General features: G+C 68.9%; 6 protein-coding genes across 6 annotated transcripts; 2 read left to right on the plus strand and 4 right to left on the minus strand.

Annotated features, from left to right (window-relative positions):
• Positions 1–186: 186 nt before the first annotated feature.
• On the minus strand, positions 187–1,016 carry RHOBADRAFT_19255 (uncharacterized protein; the record flags this gene model as incomplete). The annotated part of the gene is made up of 4 exons (XM_018412480.1): positions 187–430; positions 501–568; positions 659–702; positions 773–1,016. 4 exons carry the CDS (start codon positions 1,014–1,016, stop codon positions 187–189), a joined length of 600 nt encoding a protein of 199 aa, XP_018267550.1.
• Positions 1,017–3,263: 2,247 nt separating this feature from the next.
• On the plus strand, positions 3,264–6,973 carry RHOBADRAFT_56545 (uncharacterized protein; the record flags this gene model as incomplete). The annotated part of the gene is made up of 8 exons (XM_018418397.1): positions 3,264–3,285; positions 3,355–3,477; positions 3,567–3,799; positions 3,911–4,011; positions 4,088–4,376; positions 4,455–4,583; positions 4,681–5,424; positions 5,507–6,973. The coding sequence occupies 8 exons, from the start codon at positions 3,264–3,266 to the stop codon at positions 6,971–6,973; spliced, it is 3,108 nt and encodes a 1,035-aa protein (XP_018267551.1).
• Positions 6,974–7,164: 191 nt separating this feature from the next.
• On the minus strand, positions 7,165–10,139 carry RHOBADRAFT_56546 (uncharacterized protein; the record flags this gene model as incomplete). The annotated part of the gene is made up of 8 exons (XM_018418398.1): positions 7,165–7,930; positions 8,040–8,098; positions 8,193–8,610; positions 8,680–8,775; positions 8,860–9,062; positions 9,126–9,519; positions 9,613–9,791; positions 9,859–10,139. 8 exons carry the CDS (start codon positions 10,137–10,139, stop codon positions 7,311–7,313), a joined length of 2,250 nt encoding a protein of 749 aa, XP_018267552.1. The 3' UTR covers positions 7,165–7,310.
• A 1,623-nt stretch (positions 10,140–11,762) lies between these two features.
• Positions 11,763–13,589, plus strand: RHOBADRAFT_19319 (uncharacterized protein; the record flags this gene model as incomplete). The annotated part of the gene is made up of 7 exons (XM_018412485.1): positions 11,763–12,035; positions 12,126–12,428; positions 12,592–12,680; positions 12,748–12,946; positions 13,039–13,088; positions 13,167–13,339; positions 13,474–13,589. 7 exons carry the CDS (start codon positions 11,763–11,765, stop codon positions 13,587–13,589), a joined length of 1,203 nt encoding a protein of 400 aa, XP_018267553.1.
• Positions 13,590–13,918: 329 nt separating this feature from the next.
• Positions 13,919–16,153, minus strand: RHOBADRAFT_56548 (uncharacterized protein; the record flags this gene model as incomplete). Its single annotated transcript, XM_018418399.1, has 3 exons — positions 13,919–14,448; positions 14,531–14,928; positions 15,003–16,153. The coding sequence occupies 3 exons, from the start codon at positions 16,151–16,153 to the stop codon at positions 13,919–13,921; spliced, it is 2,079 nt and encodes a 692-aa protein (XP_018267554.1).
• A 431-nt stretch (positions 16,154–16,584) lies between these two features.
• On the minus strand, positions 16,585–21,956 carry RHOBADRAFT_19311 (uncharacterized protein; the record flags this gene model as incomplete). The annotated part of the gene is made up of 13 exons (XM_018412484.1): positions 16,585–16,832; positions 16,900–16,973; positions 17,095–17,272; positions 17,435–17,677; positions 17,776–18,001; positions 18,102–18,618; positions 18,688–19,191; positions 19,256–19,404; positions 19,472–20,790; positions 20,910–21,018; positions 21,052–21,249; positions 21,335–21,624; positions 21,698–21,956. 13 exons carry the CDS (start codon positions 21,954–21,956, stop codon positions 16,585–16,587), a joined length of 4,314 nt encoding a protein of 1,437 aa, XP_018267555.1.
• Positions 21,957–22,020: the final 64 nt, after the last annotated feature.

Raw genomic sequence — 22,020 nt, forward strand, 5'->3', positions numbered from 1 at the left:
TCTCGCTCCCTCACTCACTCGCTCTCGCGCTCTCGCCGCCCGCCCACTGAGAGAGACAGCCACCGTGTTCTTACAGGAGGGAGAGGGACGAAAGCGAGAAGGGGAGAACGACGAGGGAGGAACTGGTACCGCCGCACGACGGGAGGCTTTTGACGATTCCACGCACAGCGACGAGGCGCGCGCCGTCTACCGGGGCGCAAAGCTGCAGGGCGACGAGGGCAAGTCAGCGTCCTCGGCCTCGTCACAACGACACGCCACTCGCTCGTTCCGAGCGGGCACGAGCGGCGGCGACGTGGGAGCCGAGGGGACGCACCCAGGGGGAGGAGCAAAGCCGGGCGGCGGCGCGAAGCCGGGCGGCGGGGCAAAGCCCGGGGGCGGCGCCATGCCGGGCATGCCAGGCGGGGGCGCAAACGACTGGGGCGCTTGCCGCCTGCAGGACGTGCACGGCGAGGGTCAGTGAGCTGCTCGAGAGGGAGGAGGAGGAGGGGAGGGGGACGCACATGGTTGGCGGGGCGGCGAGACCCATGCCGCGACCGGCAGGCGCACCGAAGCCAGGTCCCGGAGCGAGCTGCGGCAGGGTGGGCAAAGAGTGAGCGGGATGCGCAGGTGGACGCGCGAGGAGGCTGGACGAGGAGGAGGTAGGGGGAAGGGGACGCACGCCTGCGAGGCCCTTGTCGTCGACTGCGGGAGGCGGACCCTCGACTGTGGGCATAGACGAAGCGTCAGGAGTGAGGCGGTGCGGGGTCACAGAGAGAGAGAGGCGGGGACGGACCGCTGAGGGTGACGATGGTCTCGCCGCGGAGGATGACGAGCCCGAGGGTGCGCTTCATCTCGTCGTCGTCGTCGTCTGCGCCGTCCTCCTTGTTGCCCTGGGCGGCCGAGTGCTTGCGCTTGACGCGGCGGAACTCGTCGCACTCTGCGAGGACGAGGTTCATGTGCTTGTCGAACGCGAGGAGCTGGCCGACGAGGGCGCGCGAGTCGTTGAGGACGACCTTGACGCGGTGCTGGAGGATCATCGACAGCTTGGAGGTTTGCTTCTGCGCGTCCGGTGGTGGCAGGCGAGGAGGACAGGTGCGGCGAGATGGGGGAGAGGGGAGGGGGAGGAGGGGACGGCGATGAAGGGCAAGGGCGGGTCAGCGCGCTGCACTGGTGGGTCTGCAGGGTGCAGAGACAGCGCAAGTGACCGAGTGCCTACCATCTTGGCAGCCTCGTGATGTGGTGAGCGAGGTGAGGAGCACCCGCGCGTCCCTCCTCCTCCTCGTCCATCTCCCGCCTCTGTCGGCTCTCGGCACCAACCTGGATCTGCCGCTCGCTGTTGTGCACGGCTTGTGCTCGCCCTCGGCAGCTCAGCGGCGGTGCACCTCGGCTGCCCGTCCTCGTCCTCGCTCTCTCCTCCTCGCTTCGCCTCTCTTCGCTCAGCTTTCGGCCTCTGGCTCGCTGTTGCTTGCGCCTATCGACCCGACAGTCGGTCCTGAAGACAGTCTGCTCTCGGCCAGGCGCTCAACGGTCGGCTCTCGGCACGATCTGGCTCGCCTCGTCGTCGCACGACCGGGACGACCGTCTCGCGCTTGGTCGAGCACCGCACCTTGCTCTCGCGGTTCCTGCTCGACAAGGCCTCCAGGACCATGCTCTCGCTTGCCTCCTCCCGCTCTCGAGAACGGCCAACCAAGTCGCGCTCATGTCGCTGCAGCGCCGAGCGTTGCAGGCCGTCCCTCGCCCTCGACCGCCCGCTTCCACCACCGTCGCCGCTACGGCACCGGCTTGACGCCGGTCCGCATAAACGCCTGCACCTCGCGGACCGTCCACGCGCGCGGCCCGGGTGCGCCCGACGTGGCCTCGGTCGCGCCGTCGTCGTCGACCTGCATCGCGTGCGCGCTCCCTCCTCCCGCTCCAGCCCCGGCTCTAGCTCCCCCGCGCTCCTCGCCGTCCCGCTCCCCGTCGCCATCGTCGTTGTCGTCGAGCTCGACGCGCGCCTTCCAGTCCCACTCCTCGCTCGCCGAGTTGAACTCTTTGAGCGCCGCGAGGCGGTCGTGTGCGAGCGACACGAGGCGGGCGTGCGACGCGGCGAGCGTGGCGAACGAGGTTGACGCTGAGGTGGCGGCGCCGGGTACTGGTGGTGCTGCCGAGTGGGTCGAGGCGGTCGCGAGGGTGGATGAGGGGGAAGGGACGAGGGCGGACGCGAACGGCTCGGGGAGCGACTTGACGAGTGCGGCTTGCGAGGCCTCGACGTCGGGCGTCTGTCGGCGCAGTGTAGAGTCAGTTGACGGGAGCACGAGAGCGAGGAAAGAGGCAGAGAGAGCGGTGGGCGCGCCTGCTTTGTGCGGAGGAGCATGCCGACGATCCAGTCGCGCGACTCGTCGACCTTGTCGGTGGGAACGACGGCGAGCGAGTCCCACTTTTCGCGCTTGAGGTCGCGGTCGCGCTGTGCCCTCGTGCGTCGGCCGAGTGCGCCGCCCTGCTCGCCCTCGTCGCGCTCTCGCTCGCGGTCCTTGTCGCGGTCCTGCTGGGAGCTGACGAGCCCCTGGAGGGCTGTGAGGTGGGTCAAGAGGGTGTTGTAGCGCTGTACGAGGTCGGCAAAGGCGGGCAGGCCCGGGTTGGCGGTGGACGGGGTGGGCGAGTGGAAGGCGAGGAACGAGAGGTGGGTGTGGAGGGTGGTGACGGCGTCGATGAGCTGGACGAGGCGGAGGCGGAGCGGGTCGAGGTCGGGCGTGGTCGTGCTTGCGGTCGCTGTTGGTCCTGCTTGTTGCAGAGACGAGCCGTTGCGACCTTGCGAGTGAAGCGACGAGAGGGCGGTCTGCATGACGACGACTGACCGCGGGGCCGGGTGGGCTCGGGGGACGAGAGCTGGGCGAGTGCAGTCGAGTCGCTGCAGGTGCTCGTGCGCGCTCTGGTGGAGTGAGGCGGTGAGATCGAGGTGCGGGGCGAGCGAGAGGACGGCGACGAGGTCGAGGGTCGTTCTTCGTCTCGCTCGTGCTAGCCGACAGCAGAGCCCACTCGAGCACACCCGCCCTCGCTTACTGCACCTCCCTCGCCCATCCCTGCCCCGCCTCGACCCTCGCACGAGCGCAGCGCACCTCGCCCATCTTCATCGCCCCAGCGCTCAACCTCGACCAGTTCGCCTCTTGCTGCGCCAGTCGCGCTCTCGAACCAGCCCTGTACCTTCAACAGTCACCATCAAGCTGGCGGCGACGCGCTCCACGCGGTAGACGAGCGCTCGAACGCGCCTCGTCCCCGTCCTTGTCCCTCGGCTCGGCTTCAAGGCCATGTCGACCCACCACGGCTTCAGTCCGTCCCTTATCTCCCTTCTCTGTCTCCCTCCCGAGGCACAGGCTCACTCGGGACCCCTGCACGCAGTCAAGGAGTTCCCCTTCATCCGCGTCGACGCCTTCAACGGCGACCCGGCCGCCCTCAACCCCTTCACGCCCAAGGCGCCGCATTTCTACCTCTTGACGCACGCCCACACCGATCACATTGCCGGTACGCTCCTACCCTCACTCTCTCCCCCTCCCGCAACGTTTCGCGCCGCCGCCGCAGCACTTGCTGACCGCCTTTCCACCCTCGCGCAGGCCTCAACTCGCCTCACTTTCACGGCCAGATCTACGCCACGCCCATCACCAAGCAGCTCGTCCTCGACACGATCGAGGCGGCCGACCGCGTCCGATACGAGGAGCTCGGCCACCGCGTCGGCCGCAGGTTCAAGTTTGCCAACTTGCGCAAGGTCAAGGCGCGCCGGCCGTCGTCTACCGCGGGAGGGGCGTCGGTGCGCGCCGGTCGTCAAGGGACGGGCATCGACAGGATCGTGCGTCCTCGCTCTTCCTCATCTCGCGACTGTCCCGGGCGCACCTCGTGTCCCGCACAGCTCGCTGCCGCCCTTCAGGGTGAATGCTCACCTGCTGCCCGCCCGCCGCAGAAGGAGATCCCGCTCAACACGCGCTTCGAGGTCGAGGGTCCCGACGGCGTCGTCGTCACCATCACCGCCCTCGACGCCAACCACTGTCCGGGCTCCTGCATGTGCGCCCCCTCTCCCTCCTCACCCTCGCGTTCGACCGAGGGCGGACGAGCTCACACTCTCCCGCGCCACTCGCAGGTTCCTCATCGAGGGCGTCGTCGCTGGCACGCACCGCGCCGTCCTCATCACGGGCGACGTCCGCATCGAGCCCTGGTGGCTCGACGCCCTGCGACACAACCCGCTCGTCGAGCCTTACCTGCCGCCGCCGCACGCGCAGCCGGGTTCTCGACCACGCACGGTCCAGGCGCACGTCGAGGGCCCGTCCAGTGGCACGAGCGCCAAGGCGCACCGCGGGAGGGCCAGGGCGCTCGACTGCGTCTACCTCGACACGAGCAACGTCCTGCTCGACGAGGAGCTCGTCACCAAGGTGCGCCCACTCTCTCTCCCTCCATCCTCTCCCGTTCTGAGGGTCTCCTGACTGACGAGCCCGCACGCGCGCTCGCAGGACCAAGCTGTCGCGGCCGCCGTCGACCTCATGGCGCAGTACCCGCCCGAGACGCGCTTCTTCCTCAACACGTGGACCTGGGGCTACGAGGAGCTGCTCAAGGGCGTGCACAGAGCGTTCGGCGACGAGGTCCGTCCACTCTCTCTGTGCCTCGAGCCCCTCGTGCTCTCCTCCCTCCCCTCAGCCTCTCGCGCCTGAGCAGGATCGCTCACACCTTCGGCCGCAGATCCACCTCGACTGGTACAAGCACCGCATGTACACGTCTGCGCCCTTTCGTGCCGCCGACCCGCTCCTCGCCGCGCTCGGCACGACCGCCTCGTTCCCCTCCTCGACCTCCCCTACCTCTTCCTCGCCTGCGAGCGCTCGACTCGCCGTGGGCCTCTCCCCGTCGCTGCACTTCCGCGCCGGCGTCGCCGCCCCGTCGGCCTCGACCGCGACCTCGGCTTCGCGCTCCACCACCTCGTCGTCCTCCTCCTCGACGCGCACCTGCACCACCTCGACGCGGTCCAGCGTCCCTCCCCCACCTCCACCTCGTCGACCACTGCGCTTCCACGCGTGCGAGCGCCGCTGGAAGTGCGACCACGTGTGGCAGGACGGCCTCGGGTCGTACTCGTTCGAGGCGGCGCACGTGCCGCTCCTCGGCGGGCCCAAGCGGCTCAAGCGGCCCGGGAGCGGCGAGCGGCTGCCCGAGGACGAGGGCGAGGGCGAGGGCGGGCGCGTGGGACAGAGAGGGGTGGCGGGACGGGCGCCGAGGGTCGTGTACGTCAACCCGAGCGAGATGCCGAGGTGGAGGTGGGACGCCTACCGGGACGAGGTGCAGGGTCGGATCGACGCGTGGAAGGCGCGAGACGGGCATGGGCAGGGACGGGAGCGGGACGGTGGGCGGCAAGGGCGAGACGACGAGTCGGGCAAGGGGAAGAAGCGCGCGCGAGGGGAAGGAGGGAGTGAGGCAGAGCTTCCTGAGGCGTTGGTGCGTCCCCTGTCTTCTCCTCTCTGCGTCATTGCATTGTCGTCACGTACTGACCAAGCCGTCCTTGCCGTCGTGCTCGCAGATCGTCCCCCTCGCCCGACACTCGTCCCTCCCCGAGCTTCAGTCGCTCGTCGCCCTCTTCCGCCCTCGCACCCTGTACCCTCTCACCTGCACCGACGACGACCCCGTCGCACCCGCGCACCAGTACCTCTCGCTCCCCTCCCTCTTCGGCGCGCTCCTCGCGCCCGGCGGCGAGGTCCAGCTACGTGACGAGGCCGAGCAGTACCGCCGTCGCGTCCTCGCTCAGCAGCGTGCCCGAGGCGGTCGCACGAGCCGCATCGTCGAGCCGAGCGAGGAGACGCCGCCGCAGGACGAGGGCGGCGACCTCATCGAGCCGGCGTGGGTCACCGAGATGAGCCGCAAAGGGCTCAACATCGAGGGCGGCGAGGACGTCCTCGACGAGGTCGTCGCGTGGGCGCAGCGACTCGCAAAGGGCGAGCGGGCGCCGAGCGCGAGCGCGAGCCCGAGGGCGCGCAAGAGGGCGAAGCCGGCGAGCGAGGACGAGCGGCCGAGCGTCGATGTGCTCGAGTTGGGCGACTCTGCGGACGAGGCCGACGGCGACGCCGACACGGTCGTCGAGCCTGTCGCTCCGGCATCGCGAGACCGCCACCGCCCCTCCTCGAGCACGTCGAGTTCGGCGCGCCAAAAGCGCACCCACCCTGTCCCGCTCGACGCCGTCTCGTCCTCCTCCACCCTCACGCCCTACCCGCCTGGCGACATGCCCTCGCCCTTCCTCGCCGCCGTCGCCGAGCGCCACACCCACACGAGCGCGCGCGACGTCACGCCCGAACCCGCGCTCGCTGCGCCCCGCCCGGCGTCGACCTCGCTCCGCCTCGCGACGTCCGCCAAGCCGCCGCCGCCGCGCAAATCGGTCACATTCTCGTCACCGACTCGAGGCGGTCGCGGCGACAAGCCGACGTACCCGCCGGCGACGGCCCCAGGCGCTGCGGCGATGCTCCCTCCCGCACGACCGCCCGCGCTCCTCCCGCCTTTCGACTCGTCGACCAGCACCTCGACCTTCGGGCCCACTCTCCCTCGCCCATCGACCTCGTCCTCTACCTCCTCCACCGTCACGGCACCTCTTGCTGTCGATCCCGTCCCTCGATCTCGCGCCGCACAGACCCCCTCCTCCCGACCCTCCGCCTCCACGACGACAACCCGCGTCCGCCCGGCCCTCTCGACGCGCGCCAAACGCCAAGCCGTCGTCGCGTGCCTGCAGCGGCAGATGCGAGGCGTCATCGCGCCCCAAGGAGGGCGCATCGAGCCGTTCGCGCCGGGCGACCCGAGGCTGCAGGGCAGGAAGGCGCTCAAGGGTGCGGCTGCGCTCGAGCCCGGCTCGGCGCCCGGCTCAGAGCAGACGTCGAGAGCGAGCGAGGCGCTCGAGGCGGTCAAGGAGAACGTGCGAGGGCTGGGTGCGGACGAGGGCAAGGAGCGAGTGTGGGACAGCCCGACGTCGTTCCGGACCGTGTCGGTGACGGCGAGCCCTTAGCCCTCTTGCGTGCTCTCTCTCTCTCTCTCTCTCTCGTGCTCCTATCCCCCCCTGCCTTGTCCACTCCTCGTCGCCGTCATCCTCCTCGTCGAGCCGCAGGCGCACGTCCATCTATCTATCTCTCGCTGTCGGCCTCGCATCTTGTTGTCGTTCGTAGAGCTCTCTGCAACGTGCTATTCCACGGTCACGAGAGCGGGTAACTTTCTCTGTCGAGAGATGAGATTGCGATAAAGAAAGACAAGGACGAATGGAACGAGAGAGTGCGAGGGCGTGGCTCGAGAGGAACGAGGACGAGGGACGACATGGACAGGGGAACAGGGACAAGGTGGAGAGCAACTCAGTCCCACAGGAGGCTGACGTCGAACGGCTTCATGTCGAGCCCGCCCCGGCGAGGCCGGTGCAGCGCGACCGAGCGCCCGAGCGCCTTGGCGCGCTCCTCCTCGCCGTCCTCCTCGTCGCTCGCGCCCTCGACGCTCCCCTCTCCCCCACCCCGCCCCGTACTCCCCGTCCCACTGCCCGCCGCGCTCGCCGCCCCGACGCTCCCGCCTCGGACGCTCGCCCCTCCTCCAGCGCCGCCGATGCCGCCGCCGAGGAGCTTCTTCTTGCGCGGGACGAACCACGGCGAGTCCATGATGGGCGGCAGCTGCGGCTCGCCGCGCGCATTGGGGAGGGTGCCCTTGCGCTCGGGGACCCAGCGCGGGAACGACGCGGCGGGCGCGACGGGCGCGATGTAGGCGTAGCCCTTCTTGTACCCGGCCGGCTTGGGCGCGCGCGCCGACGGGGCCGCGGTCGAGGCCGGGGCAGGGGCCGGGGCAGGCGTCGTAGAGCCGTCGCGGCGAGGATTCCACGAGGCGGCGCCGGCGTTCGACATGCGCGAGCGAGGGCGGCGGACGGCCGACTTTTTGGTCGAACCGGCGGTGCTTGCGCGCGAGGTGGATGCGGTCGAGACGTCCGAGTCTGCGAGGCGACGGCAGGAGAGGCGGGAGAGGGAGAGAGAGGAGAGGGAGAGGCAGAGAGGGTCAGGACGAGGAAGAGGCTCGAGCGCATCGAGAGAGCGAGCGCGCACCTGGCGAGACGGAACGCTTGATGCGCTTGGCGGCGGGCACGACGGGTTGCTCGTCTCGGCTGCGTTCACGATGATGAGAGGGTGAGCGCTCGGTCCGACGGCGGCGACGACGACAGAAAGAGAGGTAGAGAGACGGAGAAACGGTCGACGCACAGCTTGCTCTTGTTCTTGCCCTTGCCCTTCCAGTCGTCCGTCACCTCCTTCCACCACCGGGCCCACTGGCTGTTCTCCTCGCCCGAGACGTGGTTGCCGAACGTGATGCGCCGAACGAGCGTCAGGTCGGTCAAGATGTCCTCGAGCGTCTTGCCCTTTGGCGCCCTCGGGCACTGTCGGCTCTCGTCGAGGTACGGGACGGCCTCGTCGAGCTTGACGCCGAGCGGGCCGGGCGTCATGGCGAGCGCAAAGACGGCGAGCTTGCGCGACGTGATCGGGTAGGTCGGGAACCGCAGGAGCGCCGTCACGTGCGTGTAGATGACGGCCGTGTGGTGCAGGCGGGCGACGCGCGACGCAAAGTCGACCGTGTTGACCGTCGCCTGGAAGCGCTCCTGCGCGAGCTCGAACGTGGCGAGGTCTGCGGCGAGAGAGAGGGGGTGGTCAGGGACGGGCCCGAGATGACGACGGCGAGGACGAGGGGACGCACCGTCCGTCTCCTTCTGCATGTCGTTCAACAGGCCGGGCAAGTCTTCGCACAGCGACCGAAGCGACGAGTCGGCCTGCTTGGCCTCGCCGTGTGCAGCTGTGCGCGCCGAGAAGTTCGTCAAAACGTTCTCCTGCCCGACGACGAGGACGAGGACGAGGACGAGAGGGACAGTCGACGCACGTTGGATGAACTGATCGGGCGGCGGCGTGACGAGCGACGGCGCCGGTGCGGCCGGCGGGACGTGCGTTAAGAGCGGGCGCGTGCTGACCGGGTCCTGCGACTGGCGCGGCGGCAGCGGCGGGTGATGCATGCGCTGATACGGGTAGGCGAGCGGCGGGCGGCCGTAGTAGGCCTGGCCGGTGCGGGCATAGAAGCTGGTACGCCTGTCGAGGAAACGCGAGTGAGTGGACGACCTCGAGGAGAGAGAGGAGGACCGGTCGACGCACGCGACCTCGTTGACGTGGGCGTGCAGGACGGCGGTCGCCTCGTAGTTGTCGGCCGAGCGGACAAAGCACGCGACGTCGGTCCACAGGTGGCGCGTCGCCTTTGCGGCGAGGTTGAGCGCCTCGAAGACGTTGGGGATGGCGAACGTGTCGTGCGGCGAGGTGAGGTGGGCGATCTGGCGCAGGACGGGCGACAGGGGCATCTCGGCGTAGGTGGCGAGGACGAGGGCGACCTTGGCGGGCTGGATCGGGAAGACGGGGACGCCGAGGGCGCGGGCGAGGGTCGAGAAGATGTGCCAGTCGACCCACAGCTGGGCTCGGAGGTTGGGCTCCTGGGCGTTGTAGCTGGTCGACACGGCTCGGCCCGACTGGATGTTGATATGCTCGGCGTTCGGGACTGCATGGGAGAGAAAGAGGAGGGTCAGCGAGGCCGAGGAGGAGGAAGCGGGGCGGGGGAGGAGGAGAGGGAGGGAGGGCGGCGTCGACTCACAGTCGCGCACAAAGTCGCACATGTCGCGGATCGAGAGGTGGACCGAGGGGGCCAAGGTGGTGAACAGGAGCTTGGCGACGGGCAGGCGAGGAGGTTGCGGCGGTGGGTGAACTGGCGGCGGGATGTCGAGCGAGAGCGGCGGTTGGCCGACGAGCACGGACTGCACCGGGCTCGGCGCGCTGCGGGGAGGGCAGCGGTCAGCGCGAGGTTCGAGTGGACTGGGACAGGGAGGCGGGCGGTGCTCACGCAGGTGCAGGCTCGGGTGCGGCAGGTCGAGCGAGGCGGTGCTGCTCATCGTCGGGGCGAGGGCGCGTCGGCTCGGGCGCCTCGTCCGGCTCGCGCGGGGCTTGCGGCGGGGCGTTTGGCGGCTCGGACGCGTTGAGGATGGCGCCCAGCTGCTTGTCGGCCGCAGGCGAGGGGTCGGCGGCGGGGCCAGGGTCGGGGCCGTCCGAGCGACCCGAGCGCTCGTCACTGTGGACGTCGGGCCTCGAGGGGGCCGTGCTGTCGTCGAGCTGCTCCTGGACCATGTCGCCTCGGTACACTCGTTGGCGCAAACGAGCGAGAGGTTCGAGGACGGACACAGAGGGCGGAGACCAAGAGGAGGCGAGGCGCGGACGAGGGCGACTCGCCGGCACCAGCTCTCGGACTGGCGGGACTGGAGAGCTGCCGTAGACCTCGACGCCTGCCCCGACGTGTCTGTCCAGCGCTTGTACGCCCACGAGAGCTGGGTACCGGCCGCGACCGGCTCTGAGTCGGCGAGCCTTCTTGAGAGAGAGCATCATTCGACGTCGTCGTCTCACAGCTCTCTGATAGACGCCAGGCTGCTCGAGTAGCTCCAGTGGCACTGTCGGCCCATCGCTGTCCGGACCAGGCGCGACGAGAGGGACCGAGTGCCTCGCCCTGCGCGCCTCCCTTTCTCCCCCGCTCGAGACTGCTCTCACGTCGGCGCCGTTTCTCCTGCGTGGCTCTTTCTCGGTGCTGCCGTTCGCTGTCGGTGCTCGCGACTCGGCGGGGCTCTGCGCACGAGCTTTCCTCGTCTCGGCGGGCTCTCGCTCTCACAATCGCTCGCGCCGTCGCACAACCTCGTCTCGCTCGCGCCGTACAGATGTCCGACGCGCAATCCGCTCGCCTCGAACTCTCCTCTGAGATGGACGGACATGGAAGAGCGACCGGCTGGTATTGCACGCGCTCGACGGGTCGTCCTCGAGCTGCTGGGAGCAAAGCTCGGCTCGACGACGGTCGACATTGACGAAGGCCGCCAGCTCGGCCGCACTCGCGCTCGTCGGTAATAAGTTGCCCTCCGAGCGTGTGGCGGTATCGGCGACGGCGCGCATAGGGCTGAAGGCGGCTTGCGGGTCGGTCGCGAGACGGGGCGAAGGCGCACGAGGGGAGGAGCGTCGACCGGGAGCAGCGACATTTGGCGGGCACTTCGGTTGGTCGATAGAGTGTCGCTGAAGATGATGCGGTGGTCTGTGACGCAAGCAGAGGTGAGTGTGGGCGCACGGAGGAGGGGTCGAGGTGAAGGGGGGTGGACGCACACGGTGTTCTCGTCCATACCGCTCTCTACCGAGTCGCCCTGTCTCTGAAGGCTTTGCTGCCTATCATAGAGTAGGCTGGCGCGTGTCGCAGGCAGTCGAGAGGCTGGGCGAGGGTGGTTGGAGTATCGAGGCGATTCTCATCAAGGAGCGAGGGCAAGAGAGTGAGGGACGGCACAGGGTGAGTCGTGGGTCGGCGTCGTGCCCATTCAAGAGTACTGGAGCGTGCACAGAGGGTGCAGCAGTCTGCCCAGCGAGTGGGAGGGTGGTGGTGAGGGTGGAGCGTGTCGGCTCGCTCGAGGTGTCGTCGTCGTCGCCCTCCGCTGTCGCCTTGTTCCGCCCGAGGCAGGTCCAGCACACCCAGAGACGCGCAGGCAGCTCTCTCTCACCCGCACCAGACTCGCCCCGCGCCACGCCGCGCTATCCGACCCACCTCGCGTCGACCACCCCTCGTTCGCCGCACACCGCACCCGCACGGTCACGACCATGGCCGCCCTGAGCCCGATGCAGGCCCTGTCGTCGGCACAAGACCTGCGCACCCGCTTCGACCTCTTTGGCGGCGCAGAAGAGCTCCCGCCCTCGCTTCGACAGCGCGCCTCGCCTTCGACCGCCGACATGCACCGCTCCACCTCGTCGTCGACCGCAACCGCATCGTCGACATCCGCATCCGCATCCGCATCCGACTCGGACGAGCCCGACACGCGCGCCACCACCCCGGGCCCGGACGACCAAGCCGCCGCCGCCTCGGAGCCGCCCTTCAAGCTCGCCGGCGAGCAGTGGGCGCCCAACAAGGTCGAGCCCGCCCAGGACCACTCCGACTTCCTGTGGCAGATGAACGAGGAGCCCCACCGCTCGCGCCGCATGGCCATCATGAAGGCTCACCCCGAGGTCCGTCCCCCCTCCTCACCTCTTTCGCGCGCTCAAGAGGTCCTTCGCCGTCAGTTGCGCACGAGCTTACTCGCGCTCCCGCGCCCACAGGTCACCAAGCTCATGGGTCACGAGCCCCTCACCAAATACGTCGTCCTGTTCGTCACCCTCGTCCAGCTCTCGACGGCGTGGTACCTCCGCTCGACCCCCTTCTTCTCGCTCAAGTTCTGGGCCTTGGCCTACCTCGTCGGCGGCACCGCCAACCAGAGCACGTTCCTCGCCGTGCACGAGATCACCCACAACCTTGCCTTCCGCGGCGTGCGCCAGAACCGCCTCTTTGCCATCTTTGCCAACCTCCCGATCGGCGTCCCGTTCGCCATGATGTTCAAAAAGTACCACATCGAGCACCACAAGGTGAGCACCCTCGTACCCTTTGTCGAGCGCCGGGCCACGATGCGACGAGGCCCGTCGTCGCCGTCGTGCGACGACCCGGCTCGTTCAGCCTCTTCGCCCGAGCGCTCGACCCGTCCACGCACGAGCGCCGAGACTGACTCTCTCTCTCGGTGCGCACCTGCAGTTCCTTGGCGTCGACGGCATCGACACGGACCTGCCCTCGCGCCTCGAGCTCCTCGTCCTCAACTCGGTCCTCGGCAAGGCCTTTTTCGCGTGCGTCCCTCGCCCTTCCCTCTCCTCTTACCAAGTGTTCCTGACGGATACACTGCCCCTCCCGCAGCTCGTTCCAGATCTTCTTCTACGCGCTGCGCCCGGGCTTCATCCGGTACCAGGCGCCGACGCGGTGGGTCGCGCTCAACTGGCTCGTCCAGCTGTCGTTCAACGCGCTCGTCGTCAAGTTTGCCGGGTGGCACTCGATGCTGTACTTCCTCCTGAGCAGCCACTTGGCCGGCAGCTTGCACCCGTGCGCGGGCCACTTTGTGCGTCGCCCCGAGCCCGGCTCTCTCTTCCTTCCTCCTCCTCTTCGTGAGCGAGGCTGCCGAGACTGACCTTCTTCCTCGCCGACGCGCAGATTGCCGAGCACTACCTCTTTGACGGGCACGACCAGGAGACGTGGAGCTAGTGCGTCCCTCTCGTCCTCCTCCTTCCTCTCCTCGTTCCCCTCACCAACGCTCCTTCCTCTCCACTCCTCGCGCACAGCTACGGCCCGCTCAACATCCTCTGCTACAACGTCGGCCTCCACCAGGAGCACCACGACTTTCCCGCCATCCCGTGGACCCGCCTGTGGAAGCTCAAGCAGCTCGCGCCAGAGTTCTACGACGTCCTCCCGAGCCACACGAGCTGGCCTGGCGTCACGTGGAGGTTCATCACCGGTGCGTCTCTCGAGCAGTCCTCTTGATCCTTGGCCTGCCTCGCGCTCGGTCGCTCGTGGGCGAGCGCGGCGGCAAACCTTTCTTGGTGTTCTTTGCGCACTCGCTCACTCAGTCTCTCTCGCTGCCGCACACAGACTCGAATGTCGGCATGTTCTCGCGCGTCAAGCGCACGCAAAAGGGCGGGCGAGGCGACGAGGGCGGTGGCGGGGCGGGCGCGGTCAAGGACGCGGGCGGGCTCAAGGACGAGTAGCTCTCCCTCCCCCCTCTCTCTCGCTCTCTCTCTCTTTCTCTTGCCGTAACCCTACACTCGTTATGTCTCCTTCGCACCCCCTGTCACTCATTATCGTTCCACTCTTCATCTCTGCATCGTCGTAACGTCGCTCTCTCTCGAGCCTGCACGAGAGCGAGAGGCAGATGGAAGCGGGCAAAAGCGTTCGTCGATTGGCAAGCAGGCTCCTCATCTCACCCTCGTCCTCCTCGTCGGACACCTGGCGCAGGTCAAGCAGTCGTCCCTCGCTTCCCCTGTCCGTCGCCGCCGCCGCCGCCGACCTCGCGCACGGACCTCTCGACGACCCTGCCTCAGTCGTCGTCCTCGGCGCCCTTGAGCCACTCGGCCGCACCCGGGTGCGCCTTGCCGCACGCCCACCCCTCGTCGTCGTACTCCCTCACGCCCCACACGAGCTCGACGCCGCTGTCGTCGCGCCGGCACGACGCGAGTGCCCACTCCTCCTCGCGCCGCACGTGCCACCGCTGCAGCGCGCGCTTGGCCTCGTCCACCATGGCCTGGTCGGCGACGGGACGCGGCGCGCTCGCGGCGGCGGCGGCGGCGTTGCGCCGCTTGCGCTCGGCCGTCGCCGGGTCGTCGAGCGGGTCGCCCGCCGCCGACGACTTGCCGTTGGGCTTGAGCGGGAACGGCGGCCGCGCCGGCGGGAGCGGCATGACGTTGATCTCGTGCGCGATGACGGGGAACGACAGGGCGCCGGGAGGAGGGTTGAGCGCGAGCTGCGACGGCAGGTGCGACACTTGGGCGGGCGACAGCGTGAGGAGGAGGTTGCGCAGCGCCGCGCGCAGGTCCGACGTGCTCGGGTCGGCCGCCGTAAAGGGCTCGTCTGCGCGCAGAAGAAAGGCGGTGAGCGTTCGCCCGGGCCCAGACGAGCAGGAGAGAGAGAAAGGGGGAGAGAGGGACGCAACTGGTGACGAGCGTGAGCGCGTTTTTGCCCTCGTTCGGGCCGCCGAGCGCCGGGACCTTAACCGACTTGTACCGCTCGCCGAGGCGTGCGAGCGCCTGGACCGTCACCCGGTTGACCTCCTTGCCATCGGGGTGAAAGACGTCGAGCCAGACGAGGCTCGGGAGGACGTCGAGCCCGAGCCTGTCGACGAGCGCGTCGGTCGCGAAGCTGGTGCCGCCGATCAAGAGCGTCGTGAGGGTGTCGGGCGCGGCGTGGCGAAGCGCGGGCGAAAGGATGTCGAGCGGCGAGTGGTGGCTCGTCATGCGCAGCTTGCGCAGGTGGGGCGCGTTGCGGAACAGGGTCGAGAGGCTGTCGGGCGTCGGGTGCAGCGTCGACAAGTACACGCGGAGCATGCCCGACCTATGGGGAGAGAAGTGTGAGCGCAAAGGCGAGAGAGCGAAAGAGGTAGAGAGAGAGAGAAAGATGGGACGCACTCCTCGTCGCGCTCGCAATCGTACTGCTGGCCGAGGTCGACCGTCTCGAGGAATGGCGTGACGACGACAAAGTGCGACGTGGTCGGCGTCGGCGGGACCCAGAGGAGCGGCGACTCGCCGGCGATGCAGAGGTGACGAAGGGCCGGGAGCTCGAGAGGCGCCGGGACGTCCTTGGGGCCGCCGCCTGGCGCCGGCGGCAGGAACCGATTCGCCGGATCGGTCTGCACGCTGCGCAGCCACAGCGTCTGGATCGCCGGTGCCCGGACGAGGAGGCCGTACAGGTTGCAGATGCGGACCGAGAGCAACTTGACCTCGCGCAGGGCGGGAAAGTCGGGGAACGTCGAGTCCATGAGCGACGTGCCGCGTAGGACGAGCCTCGTCAGGGCGCACGACGTGAGCTGCGCCGACTCGAGGGGCATGATCGAGAAGAAGTCGGGCAGGCGCATCTCGCCGTACGGGTCGTTGAGCGCCGAGGTGATGACCATCTTGTCGAGGTCGGGGAGGCTGGACAGGAACGGCGCGCCGCTCGGGAACCGGTCGAGGGCCGTGAAGATCTTGAGCGTGCGCAGGTTGACGGCGCTGAACTCGGCGAACTGGATGGCGAGGACGACGACGTTGTACGCCGGCTCGAGGTCCTCGAGGAGGTGGAAGATGGGCCGCAGGTCGACGGTGAGCTCCTCGAGGCCGCGTGCGCCGCACCGCGACACCTCGCGGAAGATCTGCTTGACGACGACGGCGATCGTGAGGCACAGCGACGGGTCGTCCTCGACGTCGAACGTGAGGGCGAGACGGCGCAGGTGGTCCTTGGCCCTCGCCGCGACGACGCGCACACGCTCGACCGTGACCGTGTCGACGACGTTGACCTGGTCGAGGTCGCTCCACAGGTGGCCGCACTCGACGATGGCGCGCCGCCAGCCCGTGCAGACATGGGTCGCCCGGACGAGGTCGCGCTCGCTGCCGTCGCGGACAAAGTGCATGATGGCGATGAACGTCTCGAGCGGCACGCCGCGGGCGCGGGTGATGGCGTTTTTGCCCGGCGGAGGGGCGGCGGCGGCGAAGAAGAGCGAGGCGTAGCCCTCGGGCAGGGCCGTGAGGGGGACCCTGGGCGCGAGTGCGGTCGCGGACCGTGTCGTGGTGGTGATGGTGCTCATGGCTGCCCGTGTGCCGGGGCTGCTGTGACGAGGAGGGAGGTGGGTCAGCTCGAAGGCGATGAGGATGCGCGAGGACGGGGAGGGGAGGGGCGGACGCACAAGATGGCGGCGTGAGCTCGAGTGCGCTCAGTGAGGCTGTAGAGCGCTGCTGAGCGTGTCCAGCAGGCCGTGGGAGCCGTAGAAGAGAGGACGAGGGAGGAGGAGGAGCGCAAGCTGGGGAAGGGCTCGAGCAAGTCGCGTCAGTGACAACGAGGCGCGAGCGCTTGCCTCTCGCCGCCAGCTGCTCCTCGTGCAATGCAGTAGATACACACAGTCTAGACAAAGATGAGGGAGGGGGCTACAAACCCTCGCCGAGCGCGTCTCGAGAATCGAAAAAAAGAGGAAGGCCGACCGGCGCGCTCGAGCCGGCCCGACGTCGACCTCGCCGCCGCTCACAACCCCTTGTCGAGCGTCGCGCTCAGGACAGTGCGGATCGTCCTCGCGAGGTCGCCCGTCTGGCGCACCGTGAACGCCTTGCCCGGCAGCACCTGCGGCAGCCACGCCGTCTCGGCACCCTCGCCGATCGCGAGCAGGGCGACGTGCACCTTGGGGTTCCTCGTCAACGACCGGCGGATGTCGTCCTTGGTGATGCCGTACCGCTCAAAATTGGCGTCGCTGAGCGCGATGACGATGTAGTCGTCTGCGGGCGAGACAGGAAGGTGAGCTCGTGACGGACGCCGACGACGAGGAAAAGGAGGGGGACGCACCGGCATCCGCCTCGGCGACAGCGTCGACTGCCTTGTTGATGGCGTTGAGCGTCTCGTCGCCCGGCCAGCAGTACCTGCGAGAGGGCGAAAGGCCAAGGGATCAGCTCGCGTCGAGGAAAGGCGCGCCGGCCGGCAAGGGCGAGGCGTGCGGGTCCGGGGAGAGGGCGCAGAAGAAGGGGAAGAGGTAGGACGCACTGCGAGATGAGCGCCATCTTCTCGACGATGCGCCACCGGTCGCCGGCGTTGCTCGGCAGCGCGTCGACGGCGACGAACGGGATCTCGGCGCCCTCGCCCGAGTGGCCGAGGATGTCGATGCTGTACTTGCTCTTGCCCTGCTTGCTGAGCTGGTTGAACGCCTCGCAGATCATGACGACTGCGCGTGCGGCGGACGAGGTCAGTCCGGGGCTCAACTTGAGAAGGTCGACCCGCCTGCTCTGCGGTTACTCCGCCGCCTCGCAGTCCCACACGCGCACCCGTCGCCCACTCGAGAGAGAGAGAGACGATGGAGAGGTGGGGCAGAGAGCAAGGGACGCACCGGCTTCGAGAGAACGGGCGAGACGACCGTCGGCCTGGTTGCGGTACATGCTCGCCGACACGTCGACGACGAAGCGGATGCGCTTGGGCTTGAGCTGCGGCGCGCCGAGCTCGGGCTTCTCCTGCCCTCGGCGCTTGTACACGGTCGCCTCGCCCGTCAAGCCCTCGGCGAGGCGCGACTCGTCGAGCTCGCCGTCGACGGCGCGCTTGAGCCAGATGCGCTCCTCCTCCTTGGCCTCGAGGTCTGCAGCGCGAACGAGAGGCAGTCAGTCTCGGGATTTCTGTGTGACGCGAGTCAAGAGATGGGCCGGTCGGGCGCGGAGAGAGAAAGAGGGGACGCACTCTCGAGGAAGGTGACGAGCTGGTGCACGTGTGCGCGCACACGCTCGTGGTAGAGCGTGTACGACGACGCCTGCGCCGACGTCATGTCGATCTCGGCGAGCTTCTCGGCGAGCTCCTTGCGCGCCATGTCGCGCGCCCGGTTCTGGATCTCGTCGGGGACCTGCGCCTTGAGGCCGTCGGGAATCTGGCGGATGTCGTGGCCCTTGTACAGGCGCATGTACCCTCCCTGCGAGTCATCGAGGCCGTCAGTAGCTGCGGCGCCGATTCTCTGGACCGAAGGACGGACGAGGGACGAGAGAGGGAGAGAGAAGAAGACAGGGACGCACCCTCCCACCGAGGCCCGCCGTGTCGCGCCCGCCCGTCCCTCCTGCCCACGTGTTACCGCCGTGATGTTCCTCGTTGTCCGTCTTGCCGTACTTGGGCCCGCCGAGGTCCGTGTCGCGCCCCTCCCTCTCGGGGTCGAACTCGATCTCGCCCGCCTTGCGCAGCTCGCCCTCGGGCAGGGCCTGCCCGCGCACCGCGTCCATGCCGACGTACCGGACGCCGAGCTTGTGCCGCCGGAAGGCCGACATGAGCGCGTCGAGCGTCTCGGGGCGCGAGACGTCAAAGTCGACCAGGTTGCGCAGGGCTTGCTCGAGCGGCTCGGACGGGTACCGGCGCAGGTGGCGGACGAGGGCGAGGAGCTCGCGGAGCGAGAACGGGTAGCTGAGGGTGCCGGCGTCGAACTCCTTGCGCAGGTCCTGGAACGCCGCGACGAGCGACTTGAGCATGTTGACGTCGAGCTCGGGGGCGAGCTGGACGAGGACCCTCAACTCGCTGTCGGGATCCGGGTTGGCGATCGGGCTGCAGGGAGAGAAAGAGTGAGTGAGACGACCACGGCAACGAGAGAGAGAGCTGAGGACGAGGACGCACTAGGTCGAGAAGGCGTCGCCGACGACCGACAGGAACGGGTTGCCGAGGAACGGGTGCCCTGGCCGGTTGGCGAGGAGGACGAGGCGGAAGTTGGGGTGCACGGCAATGTCGTTGGGGCCGCCGCGCTGATGAGCCGGGCGGATCTTGCGCCCGTCGGCGAGCGTCATCTCGCCGCGACTGGCGAGCGACGCGAAGACGGCGACGACCGGCGGCGACGCCTTGTCGACCTCGTCGACCATGAGGACGCGGCCGAGCTTGACGGCGCGAATGAGCGGCGAGTCGATGTACCGCAGCTGGCCGCCCTCGATGAGCGTCGTGAACTGGAGGCCCTGGACCGTGCTGTCGCGGTGCAGCTGGATGTACTCGCGAGGGCGGTCGAGGAGCTCGAGGAGCCGGTCGATCGTGCGGTTCTTGCCCGTGCCCTGCGAGCCCATGAGGAGGACGTGCTTGCCGAGCTCGAGGTCGACGGCGAGGTCGCGCAGGTACCGCGTCTGCTGGGCGTTGCTGCTCGGCGGGAGGATAGTCAGGCATGGGTTCCTGAAAGAAAAGCGAGAGACAAAGGACGCACTCGTGGTAGCCGTCGGCGCGAGGGACGTGAGAGGCGCCCGCCGGGTCGTGCGCTGCGAGGTCGAACTTGGCGATCGTGTACTCGATGCCGTCGTCGCGGGCCGAGCGGAAGACGAGTGCGCCGTCTTGAACCTCGGCAGGAGCGAGAGGCTGTGGAGGAAGGACGGTCAGGGCTTGGTCCGGCAGTGCGACCGGGCGAGGAAAGGAGGGGACGCACTCGGTCGAGCTCCTTCTCGAGCCCAAGCTCCGTCATGAGCGCCGAGATCGCGTCACGCTCCGTGTTGGGCAAGAAGTCGATGAGGAGGGCCCGCTCCACGAGCGTGCGCACGTTCTCGTGCGGGTACTTGGCGAGCCGCCTCGCGATGCGGACGAGGCTCGCCGTGCCGAGCCGGCGCGCCTTCATGCCCGACGCCGCCGTCTGCTCGCGGTACCGCGTCGCGAAGAGCTCGAGCTGGTCGACGAGGGCGGCGGCGCACCCGACCGCGAGCAGGAGCGCGCGCTCCTCGTCGATCGGCATCGGGAGGGTCGGCAGCGCGACGAGGTTGGCGGCGACGTCCTCGGTGAGCCACTCGGTCGGCGCCGTCGCCTTGGACGCCGTCGTGACGACGCGGAACGACGGGTGGATGGCGACGAGGACACCTGGTTCTGCCGCCGCCTTGCCGTCGGCGGACGACGACGACGACGCCGTGAGGCGCTTGCCCTCCCAGAGCTCGCCCTGGCGGTCGTTGAGGAGGCGCGAGAGCGAGTTGAATGTCGCCGAGAGCGTGTCGACGCCGTCGAGGTGGACGAGCCGTCCTGCCCTCGCGCCCTGGACGAGAGGCGCCTCCTCCCACGACGTGACGCCGCCGGACCCGCCGACGACTCGGCGCATCCAGAGCTCGCGCCCGCCAAGCTCCTTGTACAGGTGGAGCGACTCGAGCTCGTAGCCGAGGATGGAGGCGAACGTCGACAGGAGGAGCGAGGTCGAGGCGGACGAGGCCTGGACGGTCGGCGCCATCGGGACGAACGAGATGTCGAAAGTCGAGAGGGCGTGGAGCTGGAAGAGGGAGGTGAGGAGGTGGGTGAAGCGAGGCGTGATGTGGAGGTCGGCGGTCGACTGGGGAGGGAAGGTCGAGAAGGGGAGGGAGCCGGCCGCGACAGGGACGACGACGTCGTCGCACCCGGCGCGCGAGAACGTCGCGACGGCCTGGTCCGCGTCGCCCGGCTTGACGTCGACGAGGCGCCAGCCCATGATGCCGTCGGTGTTGGTCGAGATCGTCGCGCTCAAGTCGACCTCGCTCAGGCCCTCGGCCCATGCGCCGAGCCCAGCGGCAACGAGCGCCTCCTCGAGCGCGCGCCGCGCAGGCTTGCCCGAGTAGGCGAGCGTCGGGTGGGCGAGGAGGAGGAGCTGGAAAAAGTCGGCGGGGCTCACGAGGGTCGGGTCGGCAGTAAGGGGGAAGACGGCGAGGAAGCGCGCGAGCTTGACGAGGGTCGTCTGCGGGAAGAGCGGGACCTCGGTGCGGGCGTCGGCCTCGATGCCGGAAGCCATCTTGGCGCCTGCGGGAGCAGAGGATTGTCAGTGAGGCTCAGAAAGCGGTGGGCCCAGGTCCGAGCGGCGAGCTTGAGGGACGGTGCGCGGCGGCGCATCGAGGAAGACGAGGGAAAAGGGGACGCACGCATCTCGCGAGCGATCTGCAGGCTCGCCATGACCTCGCCCATCTTGCCGACGACGTCCTCGACCTGGATCGTCCTCGCCTCGCCGCACACCTCGCGCATGCGGCCGAGCTCTTGCCGCGCCATGACCTTGGCCGCCGCGACCGGGTCGACGTAGCGCGCCTGGAACCGCGAGCGGAACGGCGGGTCGATGGGCAGGCCCGGGTAGGGCGGGACGGGGACGCCGAGCGCGATGATGCGGAAGTCCGGGTGGGTCGGGATGAAGGACGTCGTGTCCTCGCCGTTCTGGACCATCTTGTCGTACCGTGCCGTCGAGACGAGGTGCGTGCCGTCCTCCAAGTTCTGCGCAAGGGCGAGAACGTGAGCTCGCGTTCGAGCACGCGAGCGAGAGAGGGGGACGCAGAAGGGAGGGGAACCAGCGACGCACCATCTCGCGGTACTCGAGCAGGTTGTTGAGCAGCGGCAACACGCCTCGCTCGACGCGCTCGATGCCGTCGAGGATGAGCACCTTGCCCTCCTTGGCCGCCCGCACGGCACCCGAGTCGGTCCACTCGAGCTTGCCGCCGGCCCGAATCTCGCGCCCCTGCTTGAGCTCCGACTCGCCGACGTCGCGATGGAGGGTGACGAGCTCGTACGGCGTGTTGAGAAGCGAGAGGAAGGTCTGCGCGAGGCGGCGAGTGTAGGGCCCGGGCGACGACAGGAGGAAGACGTCTTGACCTGCGAGAAGGGACGCTCGCGCAGGTCAGTGTGCGGCCTCGCCCAGAGGGACAGGAGAGAACAGGGGGCGCACCGAGTCCCCACTTCTTCATCAAGAACTCGATCTCGGCGCGCACGACGGGGTCGGCCGGGTCGAGGAGGAGGTCGTCCCTCGGCAAGCGGGCGACGTCGCGCGTGTCGTACACGGGCACGCGCAGGTCGTCGAGCGTGAGGTGGCCGAGGAGCGCGCGCTGGGCGTGGTGCGCCGTCGAGGGCGAGCTTGTCGCGTGCGAGGAGAGGGATTTGGTGACCTGGGCGAGGCGCGACGCGGCGGTCGTGCCAGAGGGGGCCATGCTGGGCCGGTGTAGCAGTGTGCGAGCGCGACCGAGCAGTCGCGCGCTGTGCAGCATGCGAGCG

The sequence above is a fragment of the Rhodotorula graminis genome (genome assembly GCF_001329695.1).
Source record: "Rhodotorula graminis WP1 unplaced genomic scaffold RHOBAscaffold_21, whole genome shotgun sequence".
Classification (NCBI taxonomy): Eukaryota; Fungi; Basidiomycota; class Microbotryomycetes; order Sporidiobolales; family Sporidiobolaceae; genus Rhodotorula; species Rhodotorula graminis.